This window comes from Oryctolagus cuniculus, chromosome 14, assembly GCF_964237555.1.
Source record: "Oryctolagus cuniculus chromosome 14, mOryCun1.1, whole genome shotgun sequence".
Lineage (NCBI taxonomy): Eukaryota > Metazoa > Chordata > Mammalia > Lagomorpha > Leporidae > Oryctolagus > Oryctolagus cuniculus.
The window spans coordinates 67,619,671-67,639,871 of NC_091445.1; the positions used below are offsets into that span (position 1 = coordinate 67,619,671).

At 38.5% G+C, this 20,201-nt stretch overlaps 1 protein-coding gene across 8 annotated transcripts in view; it reads left to right on the top strand.

Annotated features, from left to right (window-relative positions):
• The window catches only part of GHR (growth hormone receptor), a 311,129-nt gene that overhangs the window by 18,899 nt on the left and 272,029 nt on the right, over window positions 1-20,201 (top strand). For 2 of the 8 annotated variants that reach the window (XM_070056271.1, XM_070056268.1), the window contains exons 2-3: window positions 2,937-2,989; window positions 12,400-12,487. The exons of 2 other annotated variants lie outside the window; for them this stretch is intronic. Coding sequence is in view for 1 of the 6 variants with exons in the window: in XM_070056268.1 (XP_069912369.1) it covers window positions 12,436-12,487 (52 nt within the window). In the remaining 5 variants the exon portion in view is untranslated. The remainder of the gene's footprint in view (window positions 1-2,936; window positions 2,990-12,399; window positions 12,488-20,201) is intronic. 4 more of the 8 variants (XM_008262046.4, XM_008262048.4, XM_070056269.1 and 1 more) reach the window with 2 other exon arrangements.

The window sequence follows — 20,201 nt, forward strand, 5'->3', positions numbered from 1 at the left end:
GCAGTATCAAACTTCACAGTGTTTGCTCTGACCCTTACCCTTTTCTTTCCCACAGCACTTCACTGGCATATTTTTTTAAGAGTCTCACACTTTCTTGCTTATGTTTCTCATGTATTGTTTTACTGTATGTGGCCTGAATTCAGGATCTATACCTACAGTCACCTAAGCCTCCTACCTACGGTATCTTGCAGATGGTGAGCCCTCCAAGAGCACTTCTTGAGAAAATCAAAGTATAATTTTCAAATCAGAAAGAACCTAATGTACAAAGCCTCACATAAAAATTTCATCAAAAAGCTCCATGTTGAACTTTTTTCAGTTCTTTATAGTATTTAGCCATGTGCTGGACAATGGATTTATAGTGGACATTTACTAATTAGTAATTGATATATTTATTTTTGATAACATTTCTTGCATGCTTTCAGAATGAAAGAGAGTTGGCTTGATGATACAAGTTTCAGAAAGCAGCATCATTGCTAATGTACCTTATGAAAGAGCTATAATATCTTTTAATGTGCAACAAATAGAAAAATGAATCAATCAGGGGTCAGATTGATGGAGTTGTGCCACCGTCAAGCTCTAAAGTACTAGCAATGATGTTACGAGAAAATATGCTGCTCTAACAGCATCATTCTAAGGGCATCTGCAGCTAACTTTATACAACATAAGAACAGTATGAGTATGTGTTTCTGCTAGGAAAAGTGCCAGTAATCATTGTTTTGTTTGATTTTTTAAATTTCAAAACTTGGTATGACTACACTTTTCTATTATATCTGTCTCTGTTGATAAATTTTCTGAAGATATTCTTGATTTTTCATTTAAATCATAGATTGCAGATATCAAGGGAGACTGCCTATAGCAGCATCTTTTGACTTGAAAAATGTACTTCCATTCAATCAACATTTGCTTTTGTGTCTTGCACTCTGCTGAATAAGGAAAGTCTGCCTGGAGCTCAATTTGCTTTGGAGAAGGAAGCAAGTTTGCATTTGTTGGCTTGCTTTTAATGTATTTTGATATTGTTTCTGGTGATAGTTCTTTTCTTATAGAGGTCTCATAGATTCACTTTCCCAATAGCCAGACATTTGTAGCAAAACAGCTAGAAACACTAATAGGCTCATTGTGGGTAGAAACCATGGTTGCTTCAGTAGGCAGAACTGCCTAGGAAAGCCATATTTGCATATATATATATATATATATATATATATGTAAAATGCATATATATAAACAGAAGTGGTAAGGGAGCAGTAGAAGCAGTTATTTGATCTCAGCAAATCTGTGTTCCATATCGAGTGCTCTGGGGAAGTGATTTAAAGAGCAGACCTCGGATTTGGAGCACACATTTTAGAAGCACCTGTTTTCATAATGTAATCCAACGGGAGGCAGGAGAGGTAGAAGCAGCAGAGACTGTCTGAAGGAGTCATGGAGGCCTTCCCATTAGATACACAATTGAGCTGATTCTTGGAAGTTCTGCAAGGGGCCGGAGTACAGAGAAAAAGGGAACGGGATAGCCCATAAACATGAAGATGCAAGAGATGATGGTATGTTAGAAAATCAGGAAGTGGTCTGAAGGAGCTGGACCAGAGGATGTTTGCGGACAGGTGAAGGGAAATGAGGCTGGACAAGTAGGCAGAGTTCATAGATCATATCAGGAATCTTGTACTTTTTCTGAGACCAGATAGTTTCAGAATTTTTTATGTTCATGATTGATATGACTAGATTTATTATTTTACAAATATATTTTGAAGGAAAGAGATGCTTGGATTGCATTGGTTGTTAGAGCAAAGTTCTTTTTTTATATAATAAACCAAATGATCAATAACTTGTCTTATTCTGATGCAATGGGCAGGATCTTGCCAATATTTTTACAGGATGAAAGGAAGCTACTATTAGTCATCAGATCTTTTGAGATGTAAATGTAACACTTGTAATGCTATATTCCATTTTTGAGGACAGCCATCCCTACAGTGTGGGAAGAGGAACGCTTCAAGTGCACACAGACAAGTTAAACCAGCAATTCTCTGTCCCGTGCAGTCAAGAAATCAGACAGGATATTTCAGCTATGTCTATTTGTATTGGCAAGGATTCAGAGCCAGGGAAAATAAATCCACTGAGTTCATGTGGCAGTGAGACTGACACGAATAGAATTGTCTTTTCTTTCTGTGCTGTGACAAGGGAAAGAAAACTTAAAATCTTGTGAGGTGAGTCTTTGTGACCGCAGGTCTACTGCTTCATCAGTTATTATTCATACCTCTTACTCAACAGAGATCTAATGGATTCTTCCCCTTGGATAGCTGAGACATCATTATTTGTTTCTTCTAAATTGGCTATATTCACTGAGGTTGATGCTTGAACTTTTCTGCTGCTTTATTCCCAATTTATATGGGAATAGAACTCTGAAAAGTTCACAAAGTCATTCATTGACCAAGTATTTACTGAGGTACAAGTCCTTGGGCTTCATGGAATGTACAATCCAATGTAAATGATAAATGGTTCCTGATGGTCATTTAGGGAAAAAGGATGCTAGCATAAAAAAAAAAGAACATTTATGACTTGTGCCAGGGAATGAATATATATATACACATATTATATAGTTTATATATATATATTAGATATTTATGCATATATAATCCAAAACTCTAATATATTGTAAAAGAATAACATTGATACTAGAGTTTTGCTGACAGTCTGTTAGTTTAAGAAGTCAAGCAATGTGAGTCTGTTTTGTTTTCTCCTGATAGCTGCATGATGCTTTACTCTGTGGACCACAGTTCCCTCACTTTTAGAATTAATAAATAAGATCGGATTATTGATCTTCAGTTCTGGTTGCATATTAGAATCATCTTACCCTTGACCAATTAAATCAGAGTTTCCATTGGAGGAGGAAGAAGGCAGAGCTATTTTTAAAGCTCTCAAGTGTTCTTTATTTTTTTTTCTTTAAGGCAGAGTTTAAAATCACTGGATGAGATCAGAGCTTCCACCTGAAAATTCATAGGTAAGTTTGCATATGGGTATGGTGCTTAATTTTTTAAAAAACTCATTGCCAACTTGAATTAAGAAAGTATTTCGAGCTTCTGTTGAATAATGGAAAGTTCAGGCAACAGTTGATCTAACATTTTGAGTGATTAAAAATGCTAAAAAAAAAAAAAAAAAAAAAAGGCCGGCGCCATGGCTCAATAGGCTAATCCTCCACCTGCAGCGCCGGCACCCCAGGTTCTAGTCCCGGTCCGGGCACTTGATTCTGTCACGGTTGCCCCTCTTGCAGTCTAGATCTCTGCTGTGGCCCGGGAGTGCAGTGGAGGATGGCCCAAGTGCTTGGGCCCTGCACCTGCATGGGAGACCAGGAGAAGCACCTGGCTCCTGCCTTCAGATCAGCATGGTGCACTGGCCGCAGCGCCCCAGCCATGGCGGTCATTGGAGGGTGAACCAACGGCAAAGGAAGACCTTTCTCTCTGTCTCTCTCTCTCTCTCACTGTCCACTCTGCCTGTCAAAAAAAAAAAAAAAAAAAAGGCAACAAAGTAAACTAGGTTCCACCTGAACACTTTATTCATTCCTCTTACCTCTTTGGTCCTTTAAAGGTATTGTCTTTTGCAAAACTATGTCAGATGGTCTTTAAAGTCTCAAATTATTGGAGTTGCTTATTTCCAAAGTCAGTGGTAAACAAACTACATGTCTGTCTATAAGCTAGATATTGCATGAAATCAAAGGCAACTTAATCCTTGCAGATGGAAAAATCCCAGGGTCCAGGGAGGGAGAGTTGCATCTTGTTAACAGCAGAACTGCACGGGCCACTGTGTAAAGGACACCTGCTGGGGGTTAAGAGGGAAAGAGGTGGGAGAGTATTTAATTTATGTTTCAGGGATTTTTAATAAAGATTTCCCTCCTTTTCATTCTTTCCTATTTGGGAACTGGATCATTAGTTGCGATGTGACTGCTCTCCCCGGGGAGCAGAAAGGCAGTCATCAGCGGCTTTGCTCATTTGTTCGGTGATAGCTGCAGGAAGGCTGTGATAATCTTGTTCTCCTTCAGCTTCCCTGTGGCTCTCACCCTAGTGCCTCTTTGCTTTCCCTGCCTCAGAACCTGTCTCTGGGTGGTGAGGACAGATGTGTGTGTGGTTTATAGGCAGTTGCGTGGTAAAAGGATTTTGTTTTTTAGAGCTTGAAAATATGTACCAAACTGTGTAGGATTTCTTACTCAAGTTGAATCATCCTTTGTGTCTTGCCCTATTAAAAATTACGTTACACATGATAGCAATGATTAAAAATAATGTTTATTTAAAACTTTATGTACCAGTAGTGTTTCAGGTGATTTACATAAATAATTGATTCATCACTACTGTCCTGTGAACTAGGTGTTACTATTCTAGTTTTATAGGAGGAACACTGAGGTTCAAAGCAGTTATTTGACTTCCCATGTTTCAAAGTCTGGGGAAGTGGGATGCATTAACCTGTGGGAAGCAGGGCCCGGCTCCCACAACATGGCGCTGAGAGGGAGTAAACAAGTTCTACACAGCGGCTTCGGCTGCTTCATCAATTTGACTAATGAGCTGCAGGAGCTGACCCAACCTCTGATTGGAAAAAAGCGGCGTGCTCAGCACGCGGGCAGCGGAGCACGGATTGGTGGGAGAGGACTATAAAAGGGGACTCAACTGCACTCTCTGGGACAACTACTGTCTCCGGGCTGGTGGAAAGTTCGGGGGTGGAGAGTTGGTGGAGAGTTCGCTGGGGAGCTCGTTATTTCGTTGTTCTCTTTACTTGTGCTTGCTTTACTGTAGAAAAAACCGATAGCAAGGGAATAACAGCGTCCGGTCCGGTGCCTCTCCTCCGGTCGCGGAGGAGCGACATTAGCCAGTATAATCAGACCTCTGTTAGCCATTGCTGGCTATTCAGATGTATATTTACTTTCATGAAGACAAAGCACACTACTTCTATATTAAATATAGTTTTACTTTTCTTAGTGTTTCTATTTACCTATTGGATATATTGTTGTTATCTTTTGATATTTTCTATACCTGGTAAAATACTGAAATCCATGTAACATCAAAAATCTTGCATTTTTTTCTAAGCTTATCGCCTCTATTTCTTCTTCCCTTAACTTAAAAAACAAAACGGTGGGGCAGGTATCATGGCACAGCAGGTTAAATCGCCTCTTGGGACACATGCATCCCATAGTGAAGGGTCTAGAATAGACTCCTGCCTCTTTTTCGTATCCAGCATCCTGCTGGATGCACCTGGGAGGCAGCAGATGATGGCCCAAGTAACTTGAGCTCTTGTTCCCCATGTGGAGACCTGCGTGGAGTTCTTGGCTTCTGGCTTCCACGTGATCCAGTTGGGTATTGAACCAGCAGGTGGAAAATACCTCTCTATTGAGTGTGCATGCTCTCTCTCTCTCTCTCTCTCTCTCTCTCTTTCTCTGTGTGTGTGTGTTGGGGGATGTGTGTGGGTGTGTTCACCCTCACTGTCACTCTGCTATTCAAAGAAATAAATACATAAAGCTTAAGAACAAAAATTCACCAAAGACACCAAAGATGGCATTGGTAATTCAAGCAAACTACTTACTAGTGTGTGATCCTGGATCTCTCTGCCTTAGTTTCTTATTGCAAAAGCGGTGATTGTAATACATAAATATCTAACCTTATTCCACAGGGATATTTCCAGGATCAAATGTGATAACAAAGGAAAATGTATTTCAACATTTGTGAGCTAAGTCAAACCTCTAGCCCAGCTAGCAAACACAAAGAAACAGCCATTTTTCTCTAAAAGATACCCATTTTGTGTCTTAGGTGTGCTAGATCTAATGTATTTATTGTGTTGCAGGGTATAAAGTAGATGTTCTGCTTAGAAACAACTAGCCATGAGTGTTTTTCTGGTTTGGAGATTTAATGTCATTAGCAGTTTTGAAATTGATTAGACAATGAGACCATTTTTTATTTATTTATTATCTGTCTGTCTTGGAAACATAGGCTAAAAGTTTATTTCATTCTCCTGCTTGTTCTAGGAAAATCCCCTTCCATGCTTCTTAGAGTTAACTGCTACCAAGCTTTTTTCAGGGCAAATGGATAGAGTTGTGGGAATAATTTCTCTTGTGGAAGGCATTTCTACTCTTTATTGCCGAAAGATTACTTAGATCTGTGCTCAGCCTCTTCAATAGGTTGGCCCATGAAGTGAATCTCCATTTGTACAGCTCATGCTAACTTGTCAGTAAAAGATTTGCTGGGCACAGGAGGGAAGTGGAGGGACAATATCTCATCTGCCCAGTAATTTCAATGATGAGTTGAGCCTTTCATTCGTTGCTTTATGTGTGACTGCAAGCTTGTCATACATGATTATCTGTTGATTGTTGTCAAAAACAGTTGCCTTTAGCAAAAGTAAAGGGATTGGTGTTGTGGTGCAGTCAGCTAATCCTCTGCTTTTGATGACAGCGTCCCACACCAGAGTGTTGGTTTGAGTCCGGATCCAGCTCCCTGCTAATAAGCCAGTGAAGGCAGCAGAATATGGCCCAAGTGCTTTGGCCCCTAACACCCCACAGGATACCCAGATGGAGTTCCAGGCTCCTGGACGAGCCCTGGCCTTTGTGGGAATTTGGGGAATGAACCAGCAGATGGAAGATTCTGTTTCTCTCTCGCTCTCTGCTTACAATCCCCTGTCTCTCTGTCATCGTCTTCCAAATAAATAAATAAATCTTTTAAAAAATAAAATTTAAAAAGTAAAAATTTTAAAAATTTTACACTTTGTGTTTCTGTGTGGGTAAAACTGATGAAATCTCTACTTAATATATACTAAATCGATCTTCTGTATATAAAGATAATTGAAAATGAATCTTGATGTGAATGGAATGGGAGAGGGAGCGGGAGATGGGAGGGGTGCTGGTGGGAGGGAAGTTATGGTGGGGGGAGCCGTTGTAATCCATAAACTGTACTTTGGAAATTTATATTTACTAAATAAAGGTTAAAAAATTAAAAAAATTTAAAATAAAAGCACATGCTTTTCTCAGGTCCTAGGTCCTGTGTGATTATGTATACACGTATGAATATATTTGTGTATACACAAATTTATACTTCTATATCTGTATATTTAAATATAAATTTGTGGTATATAGGAATACTTACTGCAACTAATGCTACATATAATCCATGTAAAAAATTCAGCAGTGACAACAGTAACAAAGATGCTAGGAAATGTAATCTTCCCCACTAAATGCTTTAGCTGACCCAAAATATATTTGTCTTTCATATTGTGGAAAAATATAAGCATTTATTTTAAAACAACTTTCTCATGGAGCTCTGTATCACATTTAAAACCAATATATTTAAACTCAAAGCAGCTCTTTGAGTTTGTCAACTCTTCACGTACTTTTCTGAAGATAGTGAAGGATAAATGTGAGATTTATAATCTCTTCTACTCAAAGATTTACAAAAGTGAATTTAGAAATTTTTATTTTTGAAATTAATTTCCATATACTTACATAGTATTATAAATATAAAGTACATTTATATTTTTAAAATTTGCTTTGAAGTTTTATGTTGGTTTCAGGATAATTTTAAGGATTTTATATTTTAATACAAGTTTCAACCCTTATTTGTTCAGACTAAGTGAATGAAAATTTCTGCTAAAAGGAGAGGGCTTTACTTTCAGCCTCTTCGGTAGAGTCTAACTTGAAAGGAAATGGTGTTAAACTCAGAAGCTATTGAAGTTACACCACCAAGTACCTGTTTTCTGGCAGTAACAGAATTAGTCTTTTTACTATATGCAGCGTAGTCATGAATCATCTGCTTGTCCCAGTTTCAAAAGCTAAATTTCAGTTATTACTTGTGCTTCAGTTACCTGTTTTTATTAAACTTATACCCTAGCATGAAATAGAAAATGGAAATTTGTAGTGCAGTTATGAAAAATTTCAACCAGTTTCCTATATTAAGAGTCTATAAGCAGGGCAAAGGTGGTTAACAATAAGTGGAAGGATCAAAGAGCATGGTGGTAACACAGTGTAACAAATGACTATTTCTTTGTATTTGGTAGCTGAGTTAGAGATTTAATAAATAAGTCCCATTGACTTAACCCACTAATGCTGATGTTCTAGCTTGTGAAGTTCAAACTACACTCCCACTTTGAGAAGGACCTTGTGAGAAATAGACCCAGCCTGGGATTTTGAGGTCATGTTTTAAATCTTGGCTCATCATTTTCTAGCCATGTGTTCTAGACTGAATGTTTGTGTCTCTGCCCCAATTCATATATTGAAACCCTAACTGCTAATGTGATTATATTTGGAATTAGAGCATGTCAGAAAGTGATTAAGATTAAATTAGGTTATAGGGATGGAGAACTAATCCTATAGGGCTGGTAATCTTATAAGAGGAAAAAAGACACTGGAGTTCTCTCTGTCTACCATGTGACGCCACAATGAGATGTGGCCTCCTGCAAACCTAGAGGAGAGCCCTCACCAGGAACTGAGTCTGCCAGCATCTTGGATTTCCCAGCCTCCAGAACTATGAGAAATAAATGTTTTTCTTTATTTCACCCAGTATATGATATTTTGTTATGACAGCCCATGCTACTAATATATGGAGTTAAGTAGGATATTAAATTTTCTAGATATGTAAATGATTTAAAATGTCAAATCTTGGTTTTACCTTTACCAACCAAGTAAGCATATTACTCTAACTCAAAAAAGGCTTTTCATGTGAATTTTTAGTGTAATTGGTTATGTACCTTGCTTCTCATAGTGTAGAGCCATCATAGGCATGGAATGGACCTTAATTATGCACATGGTTTACCTTTAGGAGTGCTTGTTCAACATGGCAAAGGCTGTACCTCCTATTTACATAGACCTATGACTGATTTAAACAAGTCTGTATGATAGATTTACATTTTTATCTACATGGTGGTAAATCCGTAAACATCATTGATCAACCCAAAAGCAATGATGACTGTTTTTAAAAGTTAATAGTAAATGAATTAATGGGGAATTTTAGAATGAAACCAGATATTTAGTAATGAAGGTTATGTGTGTTATTACTGATTATTATTTGAATTCCTATCAGTAAGACAATAGCTATCTCAATATTATTCAATGAAGACCAATGGGCGTTTTTAGGGCTTTGTGTGTTTTCTTCAAATGGCCTTCTAGACGCTTACCTAATTTAATTTTAAAGGCACAAAAAAGGCTTCCATGTTCCCAAATATATCTTAAGGTTCTAAATGGACTGACATCCCACTGTAAATTATGTCTTGTGACTGAGACATTCAAGATTCTTTGAGTCTCTTAAAATCTTAGATATGCTTCCATTCCAAGGATGGGCACTTTCCATCTTCACCAGTAAAGAAAAAGAAGGGGCAGAGGAGATTGCTAAGAGCAGCCTATTGAGTGAAAGGCTGGCCTCACTGGGGACACAGCAGTGTCCCTGGCAGTAGGGGGTTGGGGGCTGAGATAAGCAAGCTGTGCTACATAAGCAGGCTGGCTAGATTTTGTCCTCCCCCACCCTCTCTGTTGACCACATTTGACCAGAGTGAATTTTTCATAAACTCAGACCTCACTATTTCATTCATTACTTGCAGTGTTCTTGGAATAAATCTTTATTTCCCCCGTCCCCAAACCACAGGTCTAGCCATGTCTCCATTTTCCAGCATCGGTTCACAATGCTTCTTTTTGGCAGTAGACACATTTAACAGTTTTCAGATCCGCAACTCAACCTTTGCTTCCCATTGTGATCCCTTACATCATGACTCTCAGCCCACTTATCATTTTTTCTAGGATGGCCTCCACTGACCACTTGTTACTGAGTTTTACATGCTCTCTTGGCACCATGAATGTCTCCTTGGAGACCATTAGCCCTAGGAGGAGTCTGTGTTTATCTGTATAATTGTTTTATTAGTATTTGTCTTCCTCACGATTATCTGTCAGCTCCATGAGAATGGGATGATGTGGTTTTGCTACCTCCAGCTGTATAGGTTTTTGGTATTTTGGAAGGGGACACGAAAAGAGCAAAAGCAAGGCATGGAGATTCATCCAGGGAGATCAAGGCCTAAGCATCTAACCTCAGCGAAGCCAGATGCTGGCAGGAGAGACTGGCAGAAGCTAACTGAGAGGAATGAAGAGGCCTAGGGAATGAGCATTTCCTTCTCTAAAATTCTGCTGGTGGCAGATTGCCTCCACGTCACAGTTTCCCAGGAGGGTGAGGTTGTGTTTTGTCTACTACCTGAGTCTCCTGTCCTATTTGAGTCATGGTATCCAGGGTCCAAAGCTGCCACTTATCTTGCAGAAATGATCAACATCAGATTTGGGAAGCAGAGTTTTTAAAATGAAGATCAAATCTAACATTCATATTTCTAACACAAATACAAGCTCCAAGTTTAACTGTTTAGAGTTTATTTGAATCATTGGTTTTCTCTTGCTCAGCAGGTACACATAGCTCTGTTTCAATCATTAGATCAGATATCATGTTTCTCAGCTTGTCTATGAGTCAGAGATAAGTTTAATTTTTTTGGCATAACCATGGGAACAATGGAGCTCATTGAAATGTGGCTAAGCGAAGTTTAATACTACTTGTTTGGGATTTTTTAACTTTCTCATCAAGCAAAAGAAATGTGTGAGTGCAAGTGTGTGAAGACCCTCAAATTACAACATAAAATTGAAACAGTATCACTTCCTATGTGATATAGTGGGCAAAGCCTCTGCCTGTGAGGTTTTCATCTCCTGTGGGCACTGGTGTGTGTCATGGATGCTTCACTTCTGATCCAGTTCCCTGCTAATGGCCTGAGAAAAGCAGCAGAAGATGGCTCAAATATGTGGGCCTCTGCCACCCAAGTGTGAGACCCAGATGAAACTCTTGGTTTGGCTCGGCTCAGCGCTGGCCTTTGTGGCCACTTGGGGGAGTGAAACAGTAGATGGAAGATCCCTCCCTCTCTCTCTCTCTAGCTCTTTCAAATACATATTTTAAAAATGCATTATTGAAATAGAAAATTAGGCTATGTTAAAAATTAATGTGATATTAAGATCTGAATGACAGCATACTAACTTTTAAAAAACAAAACAGCAGAAAAGATTACACTACTAAATCTTTCATAACTTAAAAAGTATGTGGGAGATTTATAATTTTAAGGCTCACACTGTAGTTTCTGAAAGATTATAATATTTATTTAACCTTCCCTTTATTTAATTTAGAATAGGATTACTGTCATCTCTCTAAGCATTTATGCAATAATGTTTCATTTACTTTTCCATTAAAAGGTACTAAGATAAATAAGGAGTCTTGGTGAATGAGATGTAATTTAATAAGTAGGTATTTCTTAGTAGAAAACTAATCAACTCCTGCTACAAATGTATATTGAGAAAGAAGCAGAATAGTCAAGCTTAATGATTTAGTCAATGATACAACATCAGTGAACATGTTTTTATGCCTTACTGGCTGTACCTTTTAATACTTCCATTGGAAATGAAATTACATCCCCAGATTATGAGGACTGTGGAATTTTATAATTGGATATTTATATCCTAACCTGATTAGCAGCAATATAAACATAGATGTGGATTTTCGATAACATCTGAGAGTGATTTTTATTTTACAAACATCTTTGTGTGGATGAAAATAGGAAAAATCATATGTTTTCCTGGAAAATTTCCATGCAGGATATATTGCCATCTTTCTGGATATACAAAATAAAGAAGAGAGGTATGTGGCTAGATCACAAGCCTCTTTTTTAAATCCTTAGCTATAATTCATCTGTTTTATCTTCATAGAATTTCTCAAATAAAAAACGCCTTAGATATAAATTGCTACCTCATTGATTTTTTTACCAAAGGAAAAATTATGCTCACAGCATCATAAATTAATTCACTCAGAGGTAGTACAGGTTGAGCATCGATAATCCAATCATGACATCCAAATTGCTTCGAAATCTGAAACTTTCTGAATGCCAATATGTTGTCACAGTGGAAAATTCCACACCATGAAACTGCTTTACGAATAAACTTATTAAAAATAAGGTATGAAAGGCTGTGCACAAGGTATGCATGAAGCATAAATGAATTTTATGTTTAGACGTGAGTGCTAGCCACAAGATAATTTATTATGTATATGTAAATATTTCCGAATAAGAAATATTTCTGTTCCCAAGCATTTTAGCTCAAGGATTCTCAACCTATACTAGATGCCAGGTCTTCTGATTTCTAATTTAGTTTGCCTTTATTATCGACCTGCTGCTGACTGGCCCTCAGGGATCTTCAGTGATCTTCATGTGGGTGTGTTTGTTGAACATCCACTGTGTGCAGGCTCTGGTCTCAATGTTAAGGATGTACTGGTGAATGAAAGCTTACTTTCTGTCTCAAAACGTGGCTTTTCTCTGAAAAGTGTCCTTTTGCTTTATCCACAGCACAGAGTTGTAAATTTATTTTTACTTTTGAATTTTTAGAGAATTGGTGGATTGCATGCCATCAGAGACACTTCCATGAATGGAGATGTGAGTGAGATGCAAATGAACCATGTGAATGAGATCTCTGGTAGGTGGTATTGCAGCCTGGGAAGACAGTGGACCTAGTCAAGAGAAAAGAAAGAAGAAGGAGGCTAGTGTGGAACAGAGGGAAAAGAGGAGAATCACAGATCCATTTTGCAGTTGTGTGCTAATGGGCTGGAAGCAGGAAAAGAACCAGGAACATCTTAGTCATTCTCAATTTTTATTAAGTGTATGAGTAGGGATCAAAGAGTGTTGAACTAGGCCATCCCTAGAGTCCTTGGCAGAGATAATATGCTCAATTATGAATGAATGACTCTCTGTCTCTCTCTCTTAACACACACATAGATTACCCTTAATAATGCCTGTCATTATGCGTATCTTCTGTCTTCTCTACTAGAGATAAAGAAAGAGAATCCTAACTTCTTTCTGCATTAGAAATGACTAGGCCATAGTAAGCTATGAAGTAGATTGAAATTCTACACTGAAAAATATTTATTTTTAAAAAAAAGAAGTAGAAAGAAACCCCTTTTCAAGGACTAACATGTTTTCTGTTGCCAAATGAGCTGCTCTGTGAACATCTTGCAAATAGAGAATGGCCTTTCTGTAGAAAGTGCCAGGGTTCCTGACCCAGTAGGGCTTAGCAGTCTCTTGTAGCCCAAATCACATATAGGATGAAAAGCAATGGGGTGTGCTGGTGAGTAGGCAGCCTGTTAATCAAGAACAACAGTACAAAGCCAGAGTGGCACATTTGTATAGAAAATAAATGTGATTATTCTGAAAAACATATTTTTAAATTTTTATTGATTTTCAAAAAAACAGGTCTTCGCTTGGCTGATCTTTTGTAATTTTTTTTGATTCAATCCTGTTGATTTCTTCTCTGATTTTAATTATTTCTCTTCTCCTACTAGATTTGGGTCTGGTTTGCTGCAGATTTTCTAGATCCTTGAGATGCATTGAAAGCTAATTTACTTGGTGCCTTTCCAATTTCTTGATGTAGGCACCTATTGCTATAAACTTTCCTCTCAACACTGCTTTTGCCATATCCCATAAGTATGATATGTTTATGTATCCCATAAGTATGATATGATAAGTTTGATATGTTGTGTTGTTATCCTCATTTAATTCCAGAAAGTTTTTGATTTCTCTTTTGATTTCTTCTATGACCCAATGTTCATTCAGGAGCGTGTTGTTCAGTCTCCATATGTTTGCATACTCTCTAAGGATTCCTGAGTTGCTAATTTCCACCTTCATTCCACTGTGGTCTGAGAAGCTGCATGGTATGATTCTAATTCTTTTGAATTTGCTGAGACTTGCTTTATGGCCTAGTATGTGGTCAGTCCTAGAGAAGGTTCCATGCACTGCTGAGAAGAAGGTAAAATCTTTAAATGTAGGATTGAAAGTTCTGTAGATATCTGTTAGATCCATTTGGGCAATAGTGTCTATTAAATCTGCTGTTTCCTTGTTGATCTTCTGTCCGGTTGATGTGTCTATTTCTGAGAGTGGAGTATTGAAGTCCCCCAGTATTATTGTATTGGAATCTAAGCCTCCCTTTAAGTCCCTTAACATACCTTTTAAATAAACTGGTGCCCTGTAATTAGGTGCATATACATTTATAATAGTTACATCTTCCTGTTGAATTGAACCCTTAATCATTATATAGTGTCCCTCTTCGTTTCTCTTAACAGTTTTTGTGTTAAAGTTTATTTTGTCTGATATTAATATGGCTACACCTGCTTTTTTTCATTTCAGTTGGCATGGAATATCTTTTTCCAACCTTTCACTTTCAGTCTGCATGCATCTTTGTTGGAAAGATGTGTTTCTTGTAGACAGCAAATAGATGGGTTTTGTTCCTTCATCCATTCAGCCAGTCTGTGCCTTTTAACTGTAGAGTTGAATCCATTAACGTTCAATGTCACTATTGATAAGTAGTGACTTTGCCCTGCCATTTTCCCAAAGATATTTTCTAGTATATGCTTTGAGTTTCCCATGTTCTTTTACTGGTAGGTTTTCTTCCTTTACCTTCTTTCATATTGATGGCCGTGTTTCTGTGTTTTAAAGGTGAGAGAGAGGGAGGGAGGGAGGGAGGGAGGGAGAGAGAGAGAGAGAGAGAGAGAGATCTTCCATCCTGTTTTTCAGTTTCTGAATGCCCACAACAACCAGGGATAGACCAGGCCAAAGCCAGGATCCTGGAATTCAATCTAGGTATCCTGTGTGGGCGGCAGGGACCCAAGTACTTCAGCTGTCATCTGCTGCCACCTAGAACACTATTACCAGGAAACTACATTGGAAGCAGAGGAGGTGGGACTCAAACTGGCACTCTGATACGGGATGTAGGCATCCCAAGTGACAACTTAAGACACTGCTCCAAATTCCTGGCCGCAGATCTTTAAAAAATATATCTATAAATGTCAGGCAAGGTAAATTTCAAAATGAACATTTAAGTCCTTAAAATATGATTGTATTTAATTATGGTTGTGAAAAATTAAAAGTTCTAGATAGTTAATTCTATCTAGTTCTAGGTAACTTAATTCTAAAAAGATACTTCTCTTGTTCTGGGAAAGAGAGACAGTTTGGGAACTGAAACAAGACAGGTGTTGTCTGTTTTATTACTTTGGCCAACAGCCCATCTTTTCTCACTCTTCACTGGGAAAGGAAAGCCCAGGGAATTTAAGCATAAGAATTGAATAAAGGAGAACACATTCTTATATTTGTATTTTCTATAAAAAAATAGCTAATTAGCAAGTATAGTGGTAGGGTGGTCCATAAGGATTGGAGTTTTCCTGGCAAATTCTTGATATGGAAAAAATACTCCAATTTTTACTTCTCTACTGATGAAGCGATCCGAGCTTAGATCTTTTCCTATCTGGCTTATTGCACTTCGAGAGACCAATCCATTGTTGGTGTCAGCCTATACTGGAGGAGATGACAGCAGAGAGGGGGAGGAAGGGTCCCATGCAGGTGTGAGAAGGGCCTCATCTGCCTAGCTGTTGCTCCTGCGCACCTTTACCCCAAATGTCCAAAACCAAGAGCTCCATGGGACCGTCTCCTCTGGTCAGTATTCAGGTATACTCCCAGGACTCTGATACACCTTCCAGCAGGATCAGCCAGACTGGAAGGCCTGAGGCAGTGCTGAGGGGAGAAAGGACTTCTCAGACAGACTCAGGAACCTGCAGCATTCCTCGATGTGACTCCCCTAATATCTGCATCATATAGGTGACTGGAAAATGGAGCTATTGGTAGCAGAATAGAAGCATTAGATATGCTTAAGTTCTTGTTTGGACCTCACTTGGACCATTGATTCATTTCCTAAGTGTTAACATATTTTTACAATGTATGAGTTTCTGGAAATTTCCAAGACACTCAATGGGAACAGCTATTGATTTTGTCTTTCAGAAAAGTGGCAAGAGTTAGGCTGTTACAATAAAACTGAGAGTCTCATCTCCTAAAAGGGGCTGAAGGTGGAGAGTAACTGTATATGTGTGTATATTTTATATGTATATATATATAATATTATTAGATTAGAATCATGTGTTACAATTAATAACTTCATTTTGTCCTTCCCTTTATCTAATATACCAGAAGACTTTTTGAATGAGCCAAGAACGAGAATCAAAACTCAGTTTGTATTTCTAGCAGATTTCTTCTGAAATCTTAGGGGATCATGCCATATATAACATTTGTTGAATTCAGATGTTTGATCGCAAATAAAATCTTTTAATCATTTAAAAGGCCACCACTGCCTTTATGCTGATTAGTGTTAATCATCATGTATTCCTTTCAGAAATAATTTTCCCAGAGTAAAATTCTGATCTTCGAGGCCAGTTTGCATAGTCTGAAGCCCTAGACTGAAAGATCTCATCTTCTTGAGTCCGATTTGAGAAATGGTCCCTTAGGACTTCAGCTCGGGCAGTGCTTATGTATTTGTTGTTGAGCTGAAGGAATTCTGAATTCAACTTGAATCCAACCCTGGAGTAAAACATCCCACACTGTGACTACTTTCCTTTCAGCCTTCTTTTCTTAAGGAGTTTGTCTATAGCTTTTGTGAGCTGACTGTAATTGTTTTGAAAGCAATTCATTGCACTGGACCTTTCAGAAAAAGTGCAAAGAGAATATTGAGCATTGAGGATATATGAACTGCAGCAGTGCGTGCATGCGTGTGTGTGTGTGTGTGTGTGTGTGTGTATGCGTGTGTGTAGAGGCCAGGAGCTAGGTACTCAGTCCTCAGAATTTATTCTGTGAGGGTAAAAGTCCCTGTTGACACTCTTGTGAACTACCTGCAACTTCTGAATACCTTTCTGTTCCTCCTTTCAACTGGGTCAGTGCTTTGCTGTAGATTAGCCTGTTCTTCAATGTTTTTCTCAGGAAATGCATTTTTCCTTTTTCCTTGGATTCCTGATGCCTGTTGTAGCACTTTTTTATTTGCTGTTCATCTGGCAATAGGTCAACTGGATCTCATGGTCCTTAACATTTCAGGTAAATCCTCCAACAGTTGTGCTTGGAATCAACCCAAATCAGTTCAAGGTATTTGCATCCACGCTATATCTAAGGTGTTTATTTTGAGTGATTGTTCTACCAATTGTATCTTAAATAAAAATACTCAGAAGGAGAAGCTCCTGTTTGAGCAACTAATGGAAAATCAGGCAGTTTTTTAATAAACATACTAAGAGATTAATTTATCATGTAATGAATGTGAACGATGATCTTCCTTCCTACTCAGACGATATGCTGCCAGAACATGTGGACCACAGTTAACATGGCACAGTGCTTAAGCACATGTACAAAGCCAGACTGCCTGGTTCAAATCCCAGCTCCCATCACTTCCTGGCTGTTTGAACCTGGGCGCATTAGTGAACCTTCTTGTGACTCAGGCTGGTTTTCTTGATGATTAAATAAATTCTTCTGTTAAGTGCCTGACTCTATGCATCATTGGTAACATGCTGCATGTCTTTGTTTAAATAATGTATGAAATGTTAGAATTGTTGTAGAGAAACAAGAGTCTTCAGAGGCTTATGAGTCTTTCTACAGTGTCAGAGTCAGTTTATGACAGAGGCAACAATATTATCAGTGCTCAGGACCCTAACAGAGAGGTATAGCTCTTCAGGGTGATGTGGGGAATGAAATGTATGGGTAAGAGACAATCAGCATTATTAAAGGGAGGATGGAGAGTGGGAATCATTCATTTATCCGATGGCTTAGTAACTATTTAATATCTACTATAGACTTTGGCACTATAGTACCATTGTGGAGATCATGATAACCATATAAAAGAAATTTATAGAACATTTATTTTACCTGGTTTAGACAGGATCTGCTCCAGTCTGTTGGTTCACTCCCCAAATACAGAGAGCTCAGCTGAAGATAGAGGCCAGGAACTCAAACCAGGTCTCTCATGTATGTGGTAGGAACCCAGCTACTTGAACTGCCACTGCGGCCTCTCAGATTTGCATTAGCAGGAAGCCAGATCTGGAAGCTGGAGCTGGGAACTGAACCCAGGTAAAGGGACACAGGCACCTCAATCCTCAGTCTAAAAACCTGCCTTGACTAGATGTCTTTTTTAAGGGCTGACAGCCACTTCACTGAAGGACCCTATAGTCTTAAAGTACATGACGATTTTGATTTATCAGTGTGGCATCAGGTAGACATTGGGCAGAATTTGGAGATGAAGATGAACATGCTAACCTTAGGTTGACAGACTGCAGCAGGTCATGGCAGAGAGCTGGGGGAGGACAGGGCATTCTTATTATGGGATTCCATCCTTTAAATATTTCCTGAAAGGTGATCATTTTAAGATATCTTACCTACTTCTGGAGACATGTTGTAGATTTTGCTTAGAGAATCTGACTCGGACCGTGTTCTGCTTTGTATTGCAGTTGGCCATAACTTAATCTGAGCCAAACATTTGGCCCAGTTGCTCCCAAAAGTTGACTCAGTGGTGGAAGTATATCACACTAAGGTTCATAGTCAGACAATATCTATGAATGACTTCAAGGCTAAGTGAAATGAAATGTTTTAAGAGGACTGGTTTGGTTACTGTAAGAGCAGGTTGTTTTAGAAAAGCAAGACTTGCACCACTCCAGTCTCTTGCTTCTGTGTTTTCTTGTACAGCGTGTGCTTCTTCCACATGTTCTCGCTTGTCTATCACATTGTGATGCAACCATGGACCCCATGAGGCACCATGCCATATTGTGTGGACTTTCCAGCCACCAGAAGCATAAATAAATCTGATTTCAATGTACATTACCCAGCATCAGGTATTCTGAAATAGCAACACAAAAGGGTCTAAATTATTGTTTTCTTTTAAATTGCAAAACATAATGTATTTCAGCTGTACTTGGATAGTATCATTGTCACCTTCTTATTCAATTTGCCAATTCTTAGTGCTCTTATGGTAGGTGGCATGAAAGTGATCATCAGAATTTTATATTTGTAATTGTATTTTTTTCTTAAAAAGGATACACACACCCCTCCCTCCAGAGTTACATGTTCTCAGCCATATAACATGGATTTTCCTCTAGCTTTTGGATTGGAGTGGGTAGTGAATCAGAAACCACTTCTGTGGATATTTCGGAGTCTCAGAGCAAAATGATGGAGTTGGGTGAGCGATGGTGAACTTATCTGTGTATTCCTGGCAGTGTTTGACAGTGGGAAAATGGGACTCCTCATGCTTTAGGGTCTATTTTAAACAAGAACGCCCTTTGCATGGTAGTATTGAGATTAATACACCTGATTAAATAATTTTTAAGATGATAAATTCTTTAGTGCAAATTGGTATTGAATAAATTGTCAAAATAATAGTGCAAAATTGCTAAGTGAAGAAGATAATGTTTTGAATATTGTATTCTTTTCCTTTGCTACTTTGTATGATGTTAAAGCCTCTTCCTAACTTTTCCTTCTATGAAAGACATGGGGCCAACAGAATGACTGCGGGTATATTGGAGGCCTCTGAAACTCCTGCAATTAAAAGTGTTTCAGAGTGAAACTCTATCAGTGAATCCTGATAGAGAGTGATCTGCTTTCTCTGTTGCCGCTCCCCACTCTTCTTACATACACTTTTGGCTTCTGTTGGCACTCACACTACTCTCTGTTTAATCGTCAGTATGCACAGCACACAGATGAGAAATGTGCCTAGGGGCCTACACTTGGGGACTAAAGGTTACCTTCAGCCCCATGATTGTCTGAGACCTTAAACATGCATTTTATTTGGACGTAGCAACGAAACAAAGCACAGCACAAAATATCATAGCATCCAAAAGAAATATTTTATTGGTATTAATAATTAATTGACAAAAGGGGAAAATCATGCATGATTACAACCATTTCCCAGATGAACCTCAGTTACCACTTTAGGTGAGGGAATCAAATCTAAAAGTGATGCCTACCTGATAAGGCCATGTGATGTAGCAAGAGCTGCAAAAAGCTTATAACGGTAAATCTTAGTATATTTCCATAACATCATCACTAAGATAAAGACAGGGAAAGGGCAGCTATGTGATTAGTGCATCCAGATATGAACTTTCAAAGATCAAATACTGTCATTTTGTCCAAACAAAATGTGTAGAAAAGAGAACCTGCACTAAGTTTAAAAACCTCCTGTTGGGGGCCGGTATTATGGCGTAGCAGGTTAAGCATTTTCCTGTGATGTCAGCATCCTATATGGGTACTGATTCCAGACCTGGCTGCTGTTTCAAGTTCTGGCTACTCCACTTTCAAACCAGCTCCCTGGTGATGTGCCTGGGAAAGCAGCAGAAGATGCCTGGTCC